This window comes from Falco punctatus, assembly GCF_963210335.1.
Source record: "Falco punctatus genome assembly, chromosome: 6".
NCBI classification, from domain to species: domain Eukaryota; kingdom Metazoa; phylum Chordata; class Aves; order Falconiformes; family Falconidae; genus Falco; species Falco punctatus.
Genome location: NC_137585.1, coordinates 80,029,909 through 80,052,171, shown reverse-complemented (window position 1 = coordinate 80,052,171; position 22,263 = coordinate 80,029,909). Strand labels below are relative to the sequence as shown.

Below are 22,263 nucleotides of genomic sequence, written 5' to 3'. Positions count from 1 at the left end.
TGTTGGCATTACGGGGAGAGGTAACACCACAGCTGCAAATACCTTTTTAGTTGATCATTAGCCGTGTCTCATCTCGAATACCCACTGCTATAAAATGCTAAGAATTCTTTTCTATCATTAATCCAGGCTTCCTCTTATTGCCAAGCATTCTTTCTGATTGAGCCACAGTGTTAACCCCTTAAACACATCTGCGTTGCAACTTCAGAGCAATACATGAAAATTTGGAACCCATTTCTACAATCTTGGAAAAATTTATCCAGTCCTTTGAACACTGACTGACCTTTATTTGACTGAGGCTGATGGTCAAATCACCTGCTCAAAGGCCAAGTGAATAGACTTTGACCTCATGACATGCAGGGAGCTCAGATTACAATTCCTAACTCATTTGGGACTATGCAATAAAAGTCTGGAGTTTGCTTAGAACTTATCTACCAGCCTACAGTGCTGTTGTAACAGATACTAGATGCAAAAATGTTCTTTTTGGTCTATATAACTGCGGTTTTTGCATGCATCAGCCCAGTCCTTGAAATTCTATCTTACCCTTATCCAACATAATCCTGAATAAGAAAGCAATTTGAAGACAGCTTCTACAGCAGGCAGAAGAGGCTACTTAGGTCTCCAGCATCGTTCTCAGAAACCTCTGATTTTTATTGCTTGGGACTGGGCTGGTATGCATACAGTGTGGCTTTAATCTACCATGGATACGCCACCATACAGGGGCTACTTCTACCATGGAAATCATTCAGTACTACAGAAGAATTTGTCTTTACAAAGACTATGAAGTGCTGGTTTGGTTTTGGTTTTTTCTGGGGGGGTGTGGGTGGTTTTTTTTTGGGGGGGTTACATTTTAATAATTAATGTAATAACCAAGCATGTCTCCAGAGCATAAGAGAAATGAAAGTATATCTATGTGCCTGCACTCAAGCAGCTAGGAGAGGGGGAAGGTCTTACACAGATAAATAATTAATTCAAAGAAAACAAACAGACATTACTAGTATATGGTCAGTCCTTGCAATAGTGAGAAGTCACCAGAGGTGTTCTACAAGATGTCTGTGCTGGGATCCATACTGTTCAACATACCCATAAATGAGCTGGAAAACTGGTTGAGCAGTCCAGTGACAAAGTTTTCTGATGATCTGAAGGTATTCAAGGTGATAAGAATGAGGACAGATTATGAAGGATGGCAGAACAACTTTACAAAACAGCATGTCAAGGCAATAAAATGGCAGATGAAATACAACAAAGAAGATGAATTTAAAGTGGTATATGATAGATAGTTCCATGAAAACATAATTTCACTGCTCAGCAGCAGTAAAAAAAAAAAAACCCAAACCTCTAAACAAATAAAAACTTAGGAATTATTAGAAAAATAATAGAGAACAAATCAGAAAATAACCTGATGTCATATAAATTCATGGCTTGCCTGAACCTTCAATTCTCTGTGCAGTTCTGGCTGCCTCATGACAAAAAGAGTATGTTAAAATAGGAGAAGGTTCAGAGAAGGGTAACAAAGATGATCAGAAGGCTGTAATGAACGATGACTGAGTAGGGTAGGTGTGGATATGCTATGAAAAGGGCATAGAGAATCATGAGTGGGTAGAGACTGACCATTTACTTTCTTCTAATCAAACTACTAAACACCACCAAAAGACAAAAGTGAGAGTCAGGTTCAAAGCAAACAAAGAGTAAGACTTTCTAGCCATATGTGATGACCTATGGGACTCCTTGCTGAAGGATGTGACTGCAAGAGGAATACACATTCAAAGGGAAATTCCACATGTACATGGAAAGAGCTAAATAGACAAAACCCAGTAGCTCAGGAAATCCCCAGAATGGAAAATAGCTGGAGGCCTGAAGCAGAAAGTGTAATGTATGTTGCCTGATCCACTTGTCACCACTGCTGGAGACAGAGCACTGAATTAGATGGACCCTTCGTTTAAACCCATATGGCTCTTCTGATGTTCTTACAAATAACTCTTCTGAGAATCATATTCATTGTCAGTAACTGCAACCCCAGACATCCTTTGCAAAGCAAACACAGTATTTATGTCCCTCTATTTAAGAGAAAAACAAACAAGTATGAGGTCTTTCAGCATAGCTCAAAGTACTTCCACAAAGATAACAGCCAACAGTTAATTAATGAATATATTAATTTATATATCCTTTATACTGGAAGTCAGTGATCACTTAGGCCCATGATCATTAAAATAATTCATTTAAATATTCTTTCACTGCCATTCATTTATGCATAATACGGGAAATTAAGACTGTAATAACTGGAGTTGAAAAACAGCATGCAACAGCTTCTTTTAAAAATCATTTTGATGCTCAGTTCTGCTAGTCAGCAGGATTGAATTACAAATGTTACTGTCTACATGTTGAAATACCTTCTGCAAAAATGAGAGGCCTTCTAAAAGCAATCCCATCTAAGTATCATATTGTTATTTTTTTCCTAGATGTCTGGCAGGTGTACACCATTACCCAGCAGAGATAGGCTCAGGGTTAACTTTATTGTGTAACGCCTCAAATGCTCTGGGATATGCAGCATAGCCTTGCAAAGGGCACATATGTATCTCTCTAAATGCTGTATATCATTCTAATCCATGGAGAGTATAATGGATCTCCTCTGAGGATCTCCTCTGAAGAGTGTAAGCTTTTCTACTCAAACTGAATATTAAAACATGTGTGCTCTCAAAACAGTTATTTGGCACCAGGTGTTAATTTTGATGATATGGATTTTGCATTATGCAATATTTGATTTTATTTTTTTTCTGGGAGAATCAAGATACATTCTCTACCACAGAAAGAACTGCTATTATAAAACTGATAAAAGTTGAGCTATAGATACGAAGGTGTTACTTACCAAGAGTTTGCCACAGTTTTCTGTTCATTTAAAAATGATAAAGTGGGAAGGATTGCAACTATTCACATACCTACAAATGCATGTGTGCACAGTTTGCATTTAGCCTTAAATAGGTCAGACTGCCAGTCCAGGTGAATTGCTGGACCACAGAGGCAAGACAGCAGTGGGCACTGAGGAGGACATCCATTGCAATGACTCCACGGGCATGTCATCACTTTTTCCTCCTTCAGGCTCTGTAAGGTTTAAGGTCCATGCTCATGTATTTCTTGACCTCCTCACACTTGCTTCCAACATGGTTTCCCACTTGCACTGGCGGGTTTTGTTATGACTACACTTGTCCAGTGGGGCAGGAATTAGATTAGAAGAAGTCTGATCAATTTGAAGGTGGAAATGGCTCCCAGTATACTATGGGTATTTAAATGGATTTGAATGACCATGCTGAACGATGATTCTGTACAGAGCAAAGTACAGAGCAAAGAGCTCCGTAGCTCTTCGCGTCAACTCATTTTGGTGATCAGCTCAATGGCTCTGAGCCTCAGTTCCTGGAGAGGCGAGGCCTTACCACTTTGCTGTTTGCAGGAGGAGAGCAACGCTGAAGGCTTGGCTCTCTTCTTGCTGAATTCTGGGACACATTTTTCTAAGCCTTGACTGCAGTTACAAATAAAAAGCAGATGTGATTATTTTTGTCTATACTAATTTCTGTAGCATGCATTATGTTCCCTGGCATGTAATCTATGAAAGCAACTATGACACATGTTATTTTCTCTCTTTTCAGGGAAATGAGATGTGTGTTAAAGTTTGGTGGTGGTGTTTGTTTTTAATCATAAGTGTTCCTGGGAAATGAGTGTGACTATCAAGTGTTTGGTCTACTTGCATGTGAAAGCCAACAGATTCATACTCAGGGTGTGAAAATTTACCAAACCATTGACCTGTGAAAGCCCCGTCCCTATTCCTTATCAGACAGAATCAGGGGTACCAAATGAAAAGATAAGGCAGCAGGTTAAAGAAACTCCAAAGGAAGCTCTTCGTCATTCAAAGTGGAATGAAATTATGGAAGTCGTTCTCACCATGGAGGTACCATGAAGGACAAAACAACAAATAATTTCAAAATACAATAAGCAAAACTGATGGAAAAGAAGTCCATAAAGGGCTATTAAATGCCAGATATGGTGCAATTTCCAGCTCAGGGAACCTCTGAGCCACGGAGTGCCAGAAGCAGGAGAGTACTTGGAGAGGTATCACTGTGTGCTTTTACCTGCCTCATACTTCTCCCTTACCCATCTTAGCCTCTGTCAGAGATAGGAAGCTCTGCTCCTTGAACCCTTATTCTAACCCCATACATCTTTCTCAGAGAAAAATCTGGTTAAAAATACTGGGATATAATGGGTCCCTAGAATAAGGTATATTATTATTTTGTATTGTTATGTGTCTAACAAGTGCAGAGAGGCCCTGAGGAGGATGACGTGGCCTGTTGCGTGACATCCTTTACTCCAATGAGACTTACCTGTGCCATCATGCTTTGGTTATCGTGTCCTAAGCCATTTTCAGTCCAGAACCTGTTCAGACATGACAGTGCATGACCATGTTTCGCTAATGCTTGACTTCTCAGCTAGAGCTGGCTCATATCCATCTATACTGGACAGGACCGCAGCCAGCACGTGGCTGACTGCATCTCAGGCAGTAGGTATGCCCATAGAAGGACCCTGTCCTTTACCTCCAGAAGCAACAGATGGATGTCCTACTGGCCTGTGCAGATGAGAGGGCACATGGGGGAGCTCCTCACTCCACATGCAGCCAGTGCTGCCCCCCTGTGCTCTGGCAGAGTCAGAAGGATGAGACGGCCCTGCTGCCAAAACTGGATCTAAAGAGAGTGGTTGCCCACAGCAGCTGTAAAATGTACACTGAAAACTTCTTTATCCCTTCCTCCTCAAGGTTACCAACAAACAGTGCATTTGCTTGGCCTTTACCTCGGTGAGGCCAGTGTAGGGAGCACATGCAGTATTCCGCTTCCAAACATAGCATTATACTGAAAACCAGCCTCTGCATATATCAAAGGCATCACACTCTTGTTCACTGTCAAGGCCAAACCAAATGTGAGCTTTTCAGAATAAATCTTGTAAAACTTTCTCATATCCCACTCTCCCCAGAGCTATCAGAAAGATTTCCCCTTCCTGAAGAACTTTGCTCTTCATCACTCAAAAGTCACTCTCTGAAATAATACCAAGCTCCAGGCAGGAAAAAACCCCCACATATCACCTTGGAACTGAGCAAAAATAGAAGATATTTTATCTCAGTGTATTATGGTTGGCTTTTTTTGACAAACTCTAATTTCCAAAAATATTGGCTCGTAATGGAAGTGTCTTTTGCAGTTCTGAGTCTTATTCTCAGCATAGCTTCTTTGGCTTGAGTAGAGTAAGGCTGCTTTACACCAGCTGAAAATCTGATTCTTCAGCTATAGCAGTGTGACTGGGTGCTGTTTTCTAATCAAATAACCACTGTGAAATACCTGATTCACTTTGCACCCAACAGCTGTACTTTCAGTCTGTGTTCCCAGTCACACTCTAAAAACAAGCACAATAAGAAAGCCCGAAACAGCTGCAACTTCTCAACAGAAAAAAAAAAGGGGGGAAAAAAGCTTGTTGTCAGGCTCCAGCTTAGGAAGGAAGTAAAACCATTTTTCTTTTCCGTCTCATGCATGTCAGCTGTCTTAGAAAAATTATTACTGCTCTGTTTTGTAACAGAAACTCCACAATATTTGGTAAACTACAAACTCCAATCTATTCATGGCCAAATACAGATTTAACATTTCTGATGCAGCCAAAACATGCTCAGTATGTCAATGGGCTGCAATTACTCCCCAGGAGAGCTTTGGAATTCACCTCCTGGCCCCAATTATCCTCCTTAAAAGAACTCATGAATCTTCTGTATTTGGACCATCCAGATCAATTTTGTTTTAGATTTTGGCTGAAAAAATGAAACATTTAGTAAAGGAGGTTGTATTTCCTTTCCAGAATTAGTTATTTCCAGAGCTGTTTAAGCGAGTAGTTCTATTTAATCAAACTAAAAGCACAAGCAGAAAACAACAGGTGACTTATTCTTTGGTTGGATAAAACGTACCTGCTTTTTCATTCTGAATATTATCGGCTCCTCAGATGACTTTTTTTAAAATAAGGAAAATACAGAGTATATTCTGAGTTGGGTCATTAGCACAGTTTTGATGGGTAATACCATAAGCTTCAGTGGAATCACTTGTAAAGATAGGAATTATTCATTGTGTTATTTCTCTAAATACATCAAAACCCCAGAACAGGTAGCTATTGTCTACAGAAAGAAAAACTTTGTTCTCAGAAACTACATGTTAAAACTTCTGTTGACTTTTGCAGCAGTGCAGTGCTATAGTTGTATGGTAAAGAGAGAAAATGGAGATGGAAACAAAGTCAGAGACGATGGGGTGATAGGAAGGTAGGAAGTTATGAGCAGAAGCAACGCAAAAGGGGATGGAAAGATGACAAGAAAAAGAAAAGAAAGTGGTTGGCTGCTTATCAAATATAAGCAAGTATAATGGGACAATATGAGAAAAAATTTCAAATAAATTTCTCTCAGGTTGAGTATCAGTAGCTTGCTTACACAGCTTACTGGCTTACACAGCGCAGGCTCGGATCTTCAATTCCATTTAGGTAACATGATTGCTACATTTTAAACATCTTCCCCCCCCCCAAAAAAAAAAAAAAAAGTTCATAATTAAAGGAAACGCTAAGTTAATACAGCAAAAATGTGAATCAAATGTTCAATACTTTCACCAAGCTGTTTCATATTTGGGCACTTCAGGGTGCGGTTGTCAGAGGCAGAGGTACTGTTCTACTATTTCTTTTAATCTCATGGATGACTGCTAGTGCTGAAATTTATGTCACAAACTAAATTGCCCAAATATGGTAAGGTTTGGTATTTCAAAGAGGATACGAGATGAACTGGATTCACTGGAAGGACTGAGCTGATTTTCTAATTTTAGAACCCCATATATGAATATCTTTTTTCCTTTTGCTTTTAAATAGCTGGCATGAAAATATGTTCGCAAGATATTAATGCAATATAACCAGTTTTAAAATGGGTACCCTGATAGGTAGAATTTTACAACCAATTTTCTCTGAAAGCATACCTGTCTCTGAAGGGAGACAGTCAACTCTGAATAGCTACAAGTTACAAGGGGATTGCATGTACAAAGAGCTAAAAATACGAGTGCAAATGACCATGCAAAAATGAGGTATGTAATAAGTGAAAAACTGAGGATTCTTTGCAATATGTTCCAGAAGATTTGTGAATGAAACACCAGAAAAATAGAACATCATTACATTTCTTTGCTAAAAAATTTGGGGAAGTGTTTGGGATATCTTTCTGATATATTAAGTCATTGTTAGATTATCCTGATTTTTTTAACCCATTTTACTTCAGTAATGGTCTTTTAATAACTCAATTTTTAATGATCTCCATCTCATTGCAGTTAATAGCTGTATTTCCATAGAAACACTGCAAATCTGCTTTAGTTGGGCATTTGCTAATGAACATGTTTGAAAGCACTTCCTAGAGAACTATTAGTGGAAAAAAATAAAAAAGATTTAATGTAAGTGAACATTAAATTCTGCAAGAAGCTGTGTCTGCTGTACCCTACAGGCCTAGAATCCCTTTCAAGATCCTTTAAAAGCAGAACAAATATCTGGAGGCAGTGTCACTAAAGGCAGTCAGTATGCTTATTCTCCTGTTGGTTGCACCAAACCCTCAAAGAAAGAGCTCCTACTTATTACAATATGAACCCAGTGCTGACTTCCCCCTGTAGCTCAAGCCAATCTAATTCAATTATGAGAATATTTCTGCTAATGGCAATGTGTAGTTTACACAATAGCCTTTCTTTTGATCTGTAACTGAACCTGGAATGGGAAATGTATTCTGGAAATATTTTAATTGTTCCTTGAGTTGGGCAAACGTCTGAATGAAGTGTGTGGTGCAGGACTTGAATGAATAATTTAAAGAATGTTACAAATAAAAATAATGCTGCCTTGCGCTTTCCACAAAACTTCCCTAAAAGCTTTGTGACAGCCCAGAAGAAATGCTGTGAGTAAGACAGTAGTTGCTATTAACTGTATTTTGTAGATAAGGAAATGGCTTCAGAAAGGTTAAACAAATTGCTCACATTCACTGTTCGAACCAGTACCTACATTTAAGAACAGAGCATAGATGGTGCTGTGCTCAGTGCGTAGCTCTTAGCATTTGCCCTTTCTGTGCTGATGACAAACTGCAGCTTAAATTTACCCAAGGTCATCATGGGAAGTTTGGGTACAAAAAGCAGGGCTGTCACTGAATATTTTGTTAAATTTTTATCTTTTAGGGGGAAAGAGAAACACGATTTTCTCCAACTTTTCATCTGTCCTTTGTGGTAAATCACGCTGACCTCCTTCCGTGTAGGAGCATTATGGATTTTGCATTGTGGGGCAGGTTCTGTGTCCAGTCTGTGCAGAAGACAGAAGTGGAGCTATAGGATTTCCTTCGCCCAGAAAGGGTGCATGTACTGGGGACAATTTGTAACCCTACTTACTGCACGCAGTAAGGACAGGAAAGGAGAGGAAAGGAGAGAAGAAAGGGAAGGCTTGTTTTTATGAAAAGTTACATATGCCCAAGTATTTTCTAATGGAACATTACAGAAAATGCGAAAACTGGAAGGGCACAGCAACTGATAGCCTTCTCATGGGGTTTCAGTTAATGATGACCAGGGAACAACACTACTAGCTTAGATGACACTCTGCGGCCTACAGAGCAAGAAAGGCCAAAAACTGCCAATACTTCAGGAAGCCCAGTGGAAGACAAGTAATACTGGCAGAGAAAATGACAGTCCTTGGGTGCTTGGGTGCAAGAGGAATCCAGGCTGAGCTGTACATCCAGGCTGGGCTCAGTGGCAGCTGGAGAAGCCAAGCTCTCCAAGGTGCTCACTGCACGATGGCAGTGCTTGAAATAAGATGGGTGAATAGAGGGAGCCCTTGGTGCTTTCAAAGTATTTTCTATTCTTATGTTTGATTTTAACCACCAAGTTTTTAAAAGACTGCTGACTTTTGTTATTTTGTTTATTTTGTTAGTTACCTACAAAGAAGTCATGTAGTATAATCTACCTGTCTAATCAGTTATGTACTCGGTGGAGGGAGACAGGCTTCTCAGGAGGGTGATTTACCACATACTATGGAAAACATATTTTAGGACAGGAAGAATTGCTGTCCAAAAGAACAGGGGGAGATGGGAATGAGCAAGACCCCCCAAAATTAAGATGCACTCAGAGAAACTTAAAAGTAGGTGGAGGAGGAGCTAATCTCAATTCTACAGCTGTGAGTCATAGGCTAAGGGTATATTAGCAAGTAATCTGGTGCCAGAGGAGTGGATCAGTATATAGAAACAACTACTGCTGAGGCTCCTGCTTCTACATTATAAGCTGTCTTGGCATTTTACATTGAACTAGGTTCAGTCTGATCCTCTAGACCAAATGCTCATATGAAGTGTGTATCTGAAGCTGTCTGGACAATCAGTCACTGTTTCAGACCTTTCTGCCCCAGCTGGGGTTGCAGCATATTTGATGTGTACTCATGACAGAGCTTTCAGTTTAGTTTCCTTTGAAAGGAATCTAGTTTGTATGGACCAAAACTGCTCTGTGATCTGAGCCAGCTGGACTAAGTGGAGATCATGGTAGAACGTGCCCCAGAACCATTGCTCCAGACCACAAAGCCCATGTAAACACTTAAAATGCCGAATGCTCTATTAGGCACTTCGTTGGTATTCCAGAAGCTCTACTTTGCTCAGCAATTTCAATTTTCTAATGCCCCATTAAACCGGGATAACACTGCTCCTCGCTTTTCACCATCCCGCTAAACTCCAGTATGTTGGTTTTTTTATTGTGAAGGTGTCATAGTAATATTTACCTGCATGAAGTGACCGTCTGAAGTTCCCAGATTAGCAACGGTAAGGTTCCCTTTGGTGAAGACAGATATCGAAGTTAGCAGGACACTGTTGAACTGGCCCATGAACAAGTCAACCCTCTGCAAAGGAGTCGTAACTTCTAAGCGATATTCATCATCTTGTGCTCTGCAGTATGAAGCATTTCTTGAAAAAGCCTGTTGAAAATGAAGTACAGATGAGTACTGTCTTTACGAGTAGGAATAGATCTTTGTCAGAGTGAAGTCATTTAGCACAAATGCATTTGACCAAAAGTATTTAAAAATGTTTCAAACTTAATTGCTTCATCAGTTATGATGTTCCATGAGGAAGGCAATGACTTCTTAATGTTATGGAAATGTTTCTTTTAACTTTTTTTTTTATCTTCTCTGTTGGGAATAAGACATAGGGTCTTTATTTAACCAGATGATATGTGTATATGTACATGCATCAAGGTATCCTTTCTGTCAGTGACTTCCATAATGCTGCTGCTTCAAGGGTCTAAGATTCTTTGACTGCAGAGCCTGCCCAGTGACACACCTGCTTCTAAAACAGTGATACTTGGAAATTTTTTCTCTAAAAATGCTGCAATTTTTTCAACCTTTTATTGCATTACAATAACAATTTCCAGTATTCTTCTATTGTTTTCACCATCTTTTCCAGTGGTAAGAGAGAAAAAGGGAGAAAAAGATGGAGAAAGAGAAAAGGGAGATAAACCAGGAAAAATATGTTTCTGATTGTATATTTAAATGAAACTATGGGGAAGCCAGCTTTTTATAATTACTTAGGCGATCGTATTGATCATCTATGGCTCATGCTCTATTTTGTCCAATCTCTGTATTTCTTGAGTGTACTATAATAGTTGCTGCATTTGCAGGATTTTCTCTTTCAGTTTGGGAATAGAGAATACAGGTTTTTAATTTGCATTGGAAAAATTATTGGACAATACACTTTAAGTTCTCTCTTGAGAAGAATATAACCTGTTGTGCTGACAATGCAATAGTAATCTATTAACTGGTAATTTCATTACTATCGATACTACATCATCTGTTTTGGTGAGACTGTACAGATAATAACCAGGAACCCCCTGAAGAATCTCTAACTGGTTTAAATTTGGAAGCTATCTAGCACGTTCCCACTGTGACATACTTTATGAATGAACATGTAGGGACATTACAAAGGACCTTATGGTGATTCCTCTGTTGTAATCAATAGAGAGCTTCATTTTTCCCAATTTTTTTAATTGATTTGTTGTTGTTACAAATGTGTTTTTTAAAAATCTTTTAAAAAGTTTGAACTAAACCTTTTAAAGACAGTCAGAGTATTTCCACTAACTGGATCATACCCTTAAAGAACATGTAGTAGTAATTATTTTTTTTCTTCTTTTCTGGATTCTAGATGTTTTTCTCTCAAAGTACTATGAGAAACCAAGCAATGAACAAAGAGTTTCTTGCTGGCTTAACTGCTAAATTCTGGAAAAAAAACCAAGGCTTTGAAAATGCCATTAACAAAATGTTCAAGCTAATAGCTCAGTCCTTTGCTGCTGAATTGTAACATTTCTGAACTCTGCACAGCAACAGCACTGATGGGTGAAGTTTTTCCCTCAAAGTACTACAAGAAAACAAGCAATGAACCAAGAATTTCTTGCTGGCTTAACTGGTGAATTCTGGGGAAAACAACCAAGGCATTGAAAATGTTATTAACAAAATGTTCAACCTAACAGGGCAGTCCTTTGCTGTCGAATTGTAACATTTCTGAATTGTGCACAGCAACAGCATTGGCAGGTAGTTTTCTATGACCCCTAGGAGTTGCAGTCAGCACTGGTGCCAGTTTTTCTCCAGTTGCCCTGTCAATTTATTGTATTATTTAGGTAAAAACCTGTGTAAGACCAAGCAAGAGCAACTGAAATCTCTGTGCAGTGCCTTAATGATACAGAAGAAGAGCTTTTAGATTTAATACAGCAATGACTTAACAGTTTCGTTATCCACACGCTAAAGGGTTTGCTGTATTAGTTTTCACATTAACTGTTAACGTATGGTATGTTTTGCTCAATAGGAACTGAACTGATACTTTACATTAGGAACATTGAAAACACATCAACGGGCAAATTTAGCTTTTCTTTGCTTCAGTCACCAAACAAGCTAAAAGCTTTATTCTTTTGCGCTCATATCCTACCCAGTCTAAAAGTATTTCTGAAACATCTGTGCAAAGATTACTCATACAGTGAGTATGAACAGTTCAAGTGCAGAAAGATGTACAGTTTTCATGCTTTTTTAAATAAGGCAGATTTCTGAATTTACCCTCCCCCAATTTTGGGATGTCTGCTCTTTGCTGTAAATCCTTTTTTTTTTTTTTTTCTTTTCTTTTTTTTTTTTTTTTTCCATAAGCAAACAACTTTAGGAAGAGCCATTTTTGTGCTAACCCTAAAAAAGTACTTCCTTCTATGTAGTCATCTCAATACAATTTGAACATCCTGACATGTCTCATCAAACCCTGTTCAAGCTCTTTTTAACAAGTGGCTAGATTTTCCTGCTTGTTCCGACACCTTTCCTAGCTTCCCCGAAGTCAGTTCAGCCACAAAGTCAGCTCAGCCTTCCTCAGTGATGTTGTAATTTTGGGTATCTGCCCAAGAACCTGCAGATTGTTTCACATATGGCTCTCTTACAAAACCTGGCGCTTTATGGATTAACCATAATGTAAGGTTAGCTGTTTAAGAAATAGGAAGGCTTTCATCTTCGAGTAGAAATGCAGAGATTAAAAGACTACTTGGAAAACTAAAGGAAGATTGATAACATGGAAAACTGAGGCTAAGAAGCTGCTTTAAATTAACTCTTTGAAGCCTGAATCTCTCCCTTCCTCCCTCTCTCCCAGTATACACATAAGTATCCATTTTGGCTGTCAATGTGGAAAAATAACTGATGTCAGATGATGCACTCTGGATACTATGCCAAGTTCCAGTGACAAATCACACAACTATTAAAATGGATGATTTGAGCACGGGTACGTGCTTGGGTTGGGCTATATTACTTCTTTTGCAGGACAAGAGGTGCCAATTGCATATGTGATTCATAGTGAGGGCTTTATGAAGCTTATGTAGGTGTGCCACTGGAATGCAATGAGGTGTGGGCAAGCCCCGACTTTCAACAATGTCCAGAAGGGTAGAAGATAACCAACACTATCTTATTTGTTCATAGGGGAAGTTATGGTGTGTCGGAATTTACCCTGGATTCAGTCCACAGAAGATGAACACGCCAAAAAAGTCTCTAGACGATATTGAGCTGGGCCATCAGGAACTGTCGCTGTTTGGCAGTCAACTGATGATTTATATATCATATTCAGTGAGCATAAAAATAATATTTCGGACAGAGTCTGAAGCCAAAAGTGCAAAGCTGGAAGGAAATCTTAAAGCCACTAATGAAAATCTTAAAAACCCACCCAGTTAGGTCTGTGTCAGAACTGATCATAGAGTCTAGTCTCTAGTCTGAATACTAGACTGAGGGAAAAACTGTTATTTGCAGTGACTGCAGTTTGGAGAAACACTCCTCCAGGCTTGTCCTTCTAGACCTGGACAACACCTGTTCTCCTTAGTGAAGTGCAGTGCTCAATTAGAAAGTGATATTGTGTGTTATATCTTGGTGTTACGTTTTATGTCTTGAATAAACTAGAAATTTGACTTAATCACTGCAGGACAACCTATACTGTCTTGTGAGTGATTCAGAGGACACGATTAAAATTAAGATTTCGTTTGACAAATTGGAGTAATGGTCTGAAAGTAACTTGGTAAAATTTCCTACTGTCAGTTGTGAAATACTACAGTTAGGATGAAGAACTCAAGTGAAAGTATGAATAAGCAGGAGTCTATTTCCTGCTGGTTTGTTTATATGACTGTTAACTTGTTGGCTGTCAGGAATCAAATTCTTAAGTATCAACTTCTGCTTGCTGCTATGGATCCTGGGAGTCTCCCTCAGGAGAAGTGGACACCCCCAAGTGCTGACAATATTTATCCTTTAAGCATTTCTGTGACATAACATGGAGCAGGGGGGAATGAGCTACTGCAAAACAAACTAGATCCTGTATCTGCAAATGGAAAAAAATCCTTTTTCAAAGAAACTGCTGTACAAGTGAATGGATAGGTGACTCTACATAACAAATTGATTCCCAAGACAATTAAAACCCAAGAGTGTATGACTTGCTAATCTCTTCTGTCATGGAGGTCAGTGAATTAAGATGAATAATAAAACTACAGTTTTCAGGAGCGTGTCCTATTGGAATCAAGCACATAATGGTGAAGAATTTACATGTACGGCAGAGTCTGAAAAGGAAGAGTAACTGTGAGGAACATATAAGAACCTTATAAGATCTTCCTCGCTGAATATTCTTGTGCATTTTTAGCCAACACAATTTTGCTGTTCTTTAATACATTTGAGTTTTCTGTGTAGTTTGCAGCATTTCTCTTCAGGTGAGAAGTGCATTTGATCACTTCTCTCCATGTGAAATACAAGAAGTGACATTCTGGCCCCAATAACTCAGTGAAGCCAGGCTGTTGCCTGAAAGAGGATGAATGACTTCATCATCATCACATTGGAGGTCTGTCAGAGCGCTGGAGTTAGAACCTGTATTGTGTTTCCCAGTCCCATGTAAATAAAAGTGAGGGACATCATAAATTTTGCCTGCCTATCATTATTTTTGAAAGGAATTACTCCTTAAATTTCATAAACCCCATAAATCTTCCCAGCTGTCACACATTGGTCTTTTTAATTCTAGACTCAGTTAGAGATGACTAGTAAGATCTCTGTAATTACAGCTCTTCAAAAAAATAGGAGAGGAGAAAAATAACCAGGACAAACTTTTTGGCTTCTGGCACATTTACAGACTCTGTTCACTTCATGCCTTCTTCTGTTAGTTCCCTTGGCAAAGTGACTATCTCCCTCCTCTTTTCCCCCGTGTTTTCATGCCATAGCTAGTCAGAGTGAATAAAGTGTAATGGAGAAGAGGAGAAATATATAAATAGCTTTCTACTATGCTATCACAAAGGAGTATTTTTTCCTCTGCAATTTGCAAGACAGGAAGTTTGTGAAATGGGCAAAATTTTACTACTAGCAATTCTAAAACATCCTAGTCACATTTATTGTTCTCACTATACACAACTGTCGCAGGGTGTCCGAATTCTTTACGGTTATGAGCATATTCAATGATGATACATGGAAAAAATATGGACACATTTATTTTTTGGAAGTAATTGACCAGAAAACAATCTCTCATGAACTAACTCCAGAGCTCTGCAACAGACAGAAGAGAAGCCAGCCAGAACTGAGGAACATGAGAAACAAAAATTCTTTGGATGTAGCATGTTGGCTTTTGCCAGCATGATGAACTCCAAGTCCACAGTGACACTCTTCACCCGCTGGGTCAGTGTAACTGCCGTGTGAGTTCCCAAAACTTGCTGCTGCATTTTCAAGAGAAGCAATTACGGGTAACTAAAGAGGGTTGGCCGCACGTAAGTACTAGTTATATGTACTGTTCAACAGCAGGCCAAATGCACGAGTAGTGTTCCTTATTAGCATCGAGGTTACATTACATTCATATTCTCCCACCTCACTTCCTTTATAAATATTATCAATTAGGAGATTGTATCTTTCAAATTGAACTATTGCACCTGTTCGTATTGATAGGGTCAGTAAGTCCTCAGAAAGAGATATCCCAAGTGGATGAATCAGGTATTCCTTGCAGTAGGGACTGCACAGAAGCCAGACCGGAGCAGTCTGCTGGGGATACACAGCGCAGACCCCACCTGCTGCTCTCACAGCACACAAAGACAGCTGATTTCCATGTTAACATGGCAGTGACAGGTACCAGGTATGCTGAATTTCTCTTTCTTTTTCAAGATTTATTTTGTCAAACAACTAATGTGTTCTTCCCAGAACCGAGATCACATCACAAGAGAAAAGTTATCTGAAAATACAGTATTCAAAGTGCTACATGCTTTGTAAAAGATTTCTGCACAGTAGCACCAGACATCATTACCAAGCACTTCTTGTAATCCTAAGGCAGGGAAAAATGCATAATAAACGGAACAGCTCAATTTTGCCAGTGGACACAAATTTATGTGCTACACTATTCCCATAGAAGCAGCTCCGCTGTGCTTCTGGTTTCTTCTTGACCAGTGAAAGACACCTCGAGGGTGCAGGTGCTGTGAACTTGGCCCAGTGTTTATGGAGAACTGAACACACCTGGGGCAGGGGACTGGGTTCTCCTGTTTCTAAGAATTTCTGCTGAAGCTTTACTCTAAATGGTAAAAGAGTTTTTTCCTCTTTTTGTTTTAAACAAAGGATTGTTTCCTTCTTCTTCCTTCCTCCTCTTCCCAATTATTTGTCATGTATTTGAAAGCAATTGAAAGGGGTTTTTTTTAGAAAACACAGAAGAAGTATGTTCCTTTTCTGTGAATAAACTTTTCAAATCTCAACTGTGAACTAGGAGACTTGAAGAAAAAGCAAGCAACAGAAAACAGTCCTTTAACATGGAAACAAGCGATCCTAACTACGCAGTGGCCACTACTGTGTGCTGCTACCTACTGCCTGGAGGTGGTCCGAGTTACACAGGAAAACAACTATCAAAATACTACTTGTTGCAAAATAAGGAACAATTTAGAGGGAAATACTGCAGGATTAATTACCTTTAAGCTACACTTTCAACTTCAAGGACTTGATTTAGAACTCACTGAAGTCAACAGAAAGATTACACAAATTTTTATAACCCCTAGAGGAAGAGAAATCCTTCAAAGAACTCTATTGATGTAAAATTTTACACAGTTTCATGCCACTAACTCTTAATACTTGTTATTTTGATCCACTTCACTGCTAAAATGAGAGGGGTGAAGGAAGTTACTGTATTGGTGCTCCACTTAAGGTAATAGATAAAAAGACATCCATGTTAAATGTAATTAGTTAATAGAAATTACGATGATTACATGTTCTGTTGTCAAGATCATTCAAAGAGTTATTTGCTTTTGTCATTGAACAGTGCTGCATTAGTTCTCATAATCTGGTTAGTGCATTAGCACTAAGTAAATTCTATTGATTCAGCAGATAAAATGGACCTAAGTAATCTTTGTATTTTGCTGATTTCCTTTATATTAATTTAACATTTAACTCAGTATACAGATTATCAAAGGAGAGGTGTTGACTAATTACACATTTTGAAGAAATAAAATAATGCATCAGAGATACTGTGTTGATAAAAGCAGTTTTGCTGTACATTTGTTGTGTATTTTTCACATTCAGGTGCATTTTTCATAGAAGTCCTTATTTACATGGAAGCTGTGATGGAATAGAAAAACTGAATTCCAAGTCAGCCAGTTATCCTGAGATAATGCTGAGTGCAGAGACTTATTCCAAGATAACATTGCACAACAACTGCATGTCTAGCCAAAACAGTGGTGCAAGAGATATGTGGGATAGAAAGGAGTCCAGAAAGTAAGAGAAAATCATGCAATTTGCCCTAATTTCCACAGGCTGTGTATAAAAGCAGGGTAACATCTGCCTTAAGAAAATGACGATCTCATTATCACTTCCCCCAAGATCATTCCTCCTTAACATTTCATTGTTTTCACCCACTCCACAGACAGCGCAAGTAACATTTCTTTGTGACCTACACTTCCCTTCTGAACCATTTATGCCACAGATCTTCTTCCTTAGTAGTATTTATTTTTTTTTTTACTGGGGGATTTTCCTCTGGTTTTACTTGTAGGTTTGGAAATGAAGAGTAATTCCACTCTGATGCAAAAACTGTCTGAGATCAGGAACCCACATGCCACCTAGAAAGTTTGAGTAACACAACACTCTCCTGGATAATAATTACCTACTGTTGCTTCAGTGAGTAATAATGATGGCAATTCGTGGTCCTGAGTCAGAACAAGTAGAGTAAGTAGAGAAACTGCTGAGGTAAGGTTGGTGCTGAGTGAGCTGAAAGGCAGATGTCTGCTTTGTCGGGATTTATGTCTCTCCATCGTTTGGCAGCAGAACCTGAGGAAAATTGTTGACTTAGATGTTTCAACTACCTACCAAAGTCAGGTGGGATGAATTCAGGACTTAGATCTGCACTGCAGAATCAGCTTCTCTTCCTCCAGAACATGGAATTGTTTATAAAGAAATCCAAGCAGATCTTTCAGGAGGGGCTGACATGGTCCCATTGCAGAACAGCCATCAGCAGACTAGACAGGAACTTAATCTAGGGCAACAGAGCCTTAAAATTTGGTCTGAACTCAGGAAAAGAGGCTTAGATCTGAATATTACACATCCCTAGTGAGTGCCCTTAATGTTACATACCTACTCGTCTGCATTTTGGATATCTTTTCTTGTGGGATTATAAAGGGTTTTGTATTTGCAAGGTTACACATCATAAGGAAATTATTCTTAGTCCAGTTCTGGTCTTTAGAGATATTTAAGTGCCTTCAGAAACTCTGAGACATAAAAACCACATGACAAGATATCCGTGTTAGAAAGATAAAAATCACTTTCTGCCTGAAATGATTTCTGCACAATTCCAGAGAAAAGCAGCAGAGTCTCTCTTCCACACTAATAACCAATAGGGAACCCTGCCTTCAGTGGAAGAATTTGATTTAAAAGTCTGGAAATGGAACATTATTAGTAACTCTGGCTGATAAAGTAGTGCCCTTTGCAGAAAACGGGAGTTTAACAGATACCACTTTTTCACAGAGAAATCCTGCTTTCATCAAGAAGATGATAAAACACTCAGTAGCAGCACTGGGAGGCAGAGACAGGCCCCTAACAGGACATCAGGAGGAGGAAAACTAGTTTTTGCAGCACTCGGGGACTAACAGGTTGGTCCCCAAATTTCATAGCTGCAAAGATACCTACCACTCAGGGTGGTGTGGCACTTTCCAAAGAAACTCCCTCACCTGCCTTTTTTCTTGCCTTGCCTTTTCTCTTGGGAACTCCCTTGTGCCGGTCCCCACGTGGCTGGTCCCAGGGCCAGAAGAGCCTGTGGAATCTGCCCCACCCTGAGATGATACCCATACCCATACCGATGCTTATACCATACCACCTACACGTACCCATATCTCTACTCATACCCATATCCACACCCATACTCCCGTCATATGCAGCTTAACTGGAGTTCAGACTCTTCCTGAAACCCCTTATGCCATGCTATTTGCCCCAGTCAGGTCTTGCATGGCCAGGTGGGTAGATGGCCACATACCTGATGGTGGAGGGGAGCTGGGTGGTAAGCACACCCTGCCTCGCACTCCACCGTACAGGGCACAACAGGGACCCTTGGGGTACCACCTGGGCTTTCAGCAGACAGGCAGTAAGCACAGAACAGGAATGTGGATGCAGCCTGTCACCCTACTACTATGGTTTAAGCTTGTTTTAAAGGGTTTCAGTGCATATTGCCCATCACTCAGTCCCTCTTCATTTATCCTTCTGAGACATCAGAACCCCACAGAGAAGCTTGCACAAAATCTGTACGGGTGGGAGCAGGCTTTGTGCCCAGGCAGGGTGCTGTATGCCATTTGATATAACATTTCCAGAGGAATAAATGACTGAACCAATTTGACGGATTCTGGTTCCTGACTTTTAGGGAAAATATTCAGGCACATTCTACTCACAATATAAAAAACATCTCCATGCTGTGAGATTATCTAAATAAACCACATCAACCCTTCCTAATGAGAGAGATGTGGTGTTATTTTTAAACCTGCCAAAAACTTTTAAGCTAAATGGTGTGGGATATTACGGTTACAGGGCCTCGAAAAAGTTATTTGTCTCTATTTATTTTATTAAATATTCCTAGACATACCCTTAGGATGACAGATCAATAAGTGCCTTTGCGGTTTCCTGATAGAAAGCAGCAATTATTTTCTTCCATTACAATATAAGCATAACCCGATTTTACTCATCTATCATTTGTGTAATGGTAATAAAGAAGCATCACCATGTGTTTATTTTACTGTCACTTCTATCTTTTGTTTTGGTGATCTTCTATTTTCATTTCACGTTCTTCCAACTGTTTGTGCCTTTCATTTGACAGGACTTGTGAACAGTTTGTCTTGCTTTAGGACACTTGTTGGGACACGGTGGCAAAAGCCTGTCTGTGGTTTCTCTTTTCCTGTAACGTGAATGGTGTACTTCAGGTTTTCAACGGAGCTTACGTGTAGAAGAAACAGAGCCACAGGATCTTCACAGAGCTGAATTTGGATTTCATTTTTATAGGTGCTTTTTCATGGAAGCCAATAGTGATTGAAATTAGGTATCAGAGGACAATTGGGCCCATGACTGTTTAGCACGTAAGAGACACAGAAAGGCTAAACAAAGCCCGTAAGATCATGATCTAACTAATGACAATTTAAATGTATAGTTGAGGTTGTCAAGGCTAAACTCAACCCATCTTCCTCACCTGGAGAATCTCATTTAATCCATGATAGAGGTGCACACTACTGGACTGTGTCTGCAAATGAAGTAAGCAGCATTTGTCTCCTCATCTAAGTACTCCTCTGCTTTGAGGAGAACCACACTAGGGGTCATAGTGACTAACTGTGACCAAATAAACTCTGCTAAAAGCCTACATCCAGTTTTCTCTTTGTTGTGGGTGAGGATATTCCTAAACAGTGATTCAAAACTTTCCACAGCAGCTACCTTTCAGGTATCTTTGTCCTGACTTGGGCAATAAAACCCTTTACTATGACTCCAAATTTTTCTTTTAATTCAAAGCCAGTTTCCTCTTTGCTGTCATTGAAGTGACAGCCAGCTTTTCACTGAAGAAGATTATTGGGAAGTGCTAGCTGGTCATAGTTCCACTGAGGTACCTCTGAATCAATCAGATGTGCCACCAGATCTATTTTTCCTAACCCTGACTTCAATGACCCCAAGCTTTGGCTTAATATGTACTTCACTGAAACACAACTGGAAATTTATTTTGATTTTATAAAGTTTTCCATGAGCACTGGGGTAAGTGAAGCAGAGTTGTGTCTGGATTTATATCTTGTGGTTGGTTGACTTAGCTGTCCAACTGAGCTCTGACAGAGCATTTTCCCTTGGGTGAGCAATACCAGCTTCGGTCCCCGTGAGTCCTTCTGATGTTTATAAAGGGGCTCCTTAAATTTCATTGGTTTCCATAGCCTGAGCGTATACTGGATATATCCCTGGATTTACACCTGGCTTCGCACCTGGATTCACATCCTTGAGGTTTCTTATTGTTGAGGTTGTCAGGACAACAAACAGAAAGACAGGTATGCAATAGCATGACCACATAAACTTCATTCCTTTAGGAAACAAGGCTAAAAAAGAATAAATTTTGGCAAACACATCAAGATGAGTTGAACATTTTTTTTAAAAAATGGTTAAAATCCGAGAAGACTAAGTTGAGGAAGTGTTTTGGATGTTACATTCTGGTTTATGTTGGTCTAATTCTGCCTTTAGCAGCCTCCAACTAAACAGTCCTGAGGGACAGCCACTTAAAAAGACAGACTACCCAAGTCCAACAAAATCATGTGCAATTGTCTTGTGGGACTTCTTTTGATAACATGAAATGGCATTCATCAATCAGACTCTAACTGTAAATTATCAGATAGCACTCCCTTGCAAACACTGCTAAAGGCTCATTTTTCTTTTTAATGTTGCAGTTAGTGGTATACCATATTCACTGCTGTACTGTTTTCACTGTCCTATGACTTAATCGCACAGTGGTCAGTGCCTTTCACTTGCATCAGTGGTCTGTGGTTTCATTCTCTCAACATCAAAGAGAAGGATCATCTTGGCTACATTACAAAATGCAAGTTTTGAATTTTGCCAAAATAAACTGTGACAAACTCTCACAGTTTATAAAAGCTTTCTTTTAAGTTGAAGGTGACTTACAGAAGGGGAAAAATGGGTTATGCCTTCATGTACATTTTTATAATGTACAAAAAAGGGCCTAAGAACAGTTGAGGGGTGTGGGACTCCTTTTGTTATGACTATTTTATCTCCAGCAAAATCAAGGAATACCAGATCTGATATTCCTGACACAAGCATAAGAAATAATCTGCGTTCATTCTTCTGCCTGTTCCTTCCCTTCCTTCTCCTTCCAACCTTGCAGGTCTATTTCACACACCTGAGAAAAGCAGGCGTAGAAAGGATGCAATTGAAATCTGAAAAAATTTACAGGACACTTTTAGTGGAGCCTTAATGAGCTCTCTGGATTAAAGCAAAGGAAACTGAATGGCAAGGCTGAAGTCTTGATATTTCAGCGTTAAGCAAACAACCAGGACAAAAATTTCTGACTGCCTTTAAGCCATTAAAAGAAATCACAGAAACATTTTTCCCTTTATCAATTTAATGTAGCAGAAATCAGAGTTCTGATGACATTTCTTGCAAATGGGCAACTATAATAAACCGTCTGCAGTATAAGGCATTCAGGTCTGATATGCAAAGCAGCAG

The 22,263-nt window shown here is 39.4% G+C and overlaps 1 protein-coding gene across 3 annotated transcripts in view; it reads right to left on the bottom strand.

The window, feature by feature from the left end:
- MET (MET proto-oncogene, receptor tyrosine kinase) overlaps nucleotides 1-22,263 on the bottom strand; it is a 91,300-nt gene that overhangs the window by 45,456 nt on the left and 23,581 nt on the right. For all 3 annotated transcript variants that reach the window (XM_080390997.1, XM_080390996.1, XM_080390998.1), the window contains exon 3: nucleotides 9,817-10,008. In XM_080390997.1, coding sequence (XP_080247123.1) covers nucleotides 9,817-10,008 — 192 coding nt within the window. The remainder of the gene's footprint in view (nucleotides 1-9,816; nucleotides 10,009-22,263) is intronic.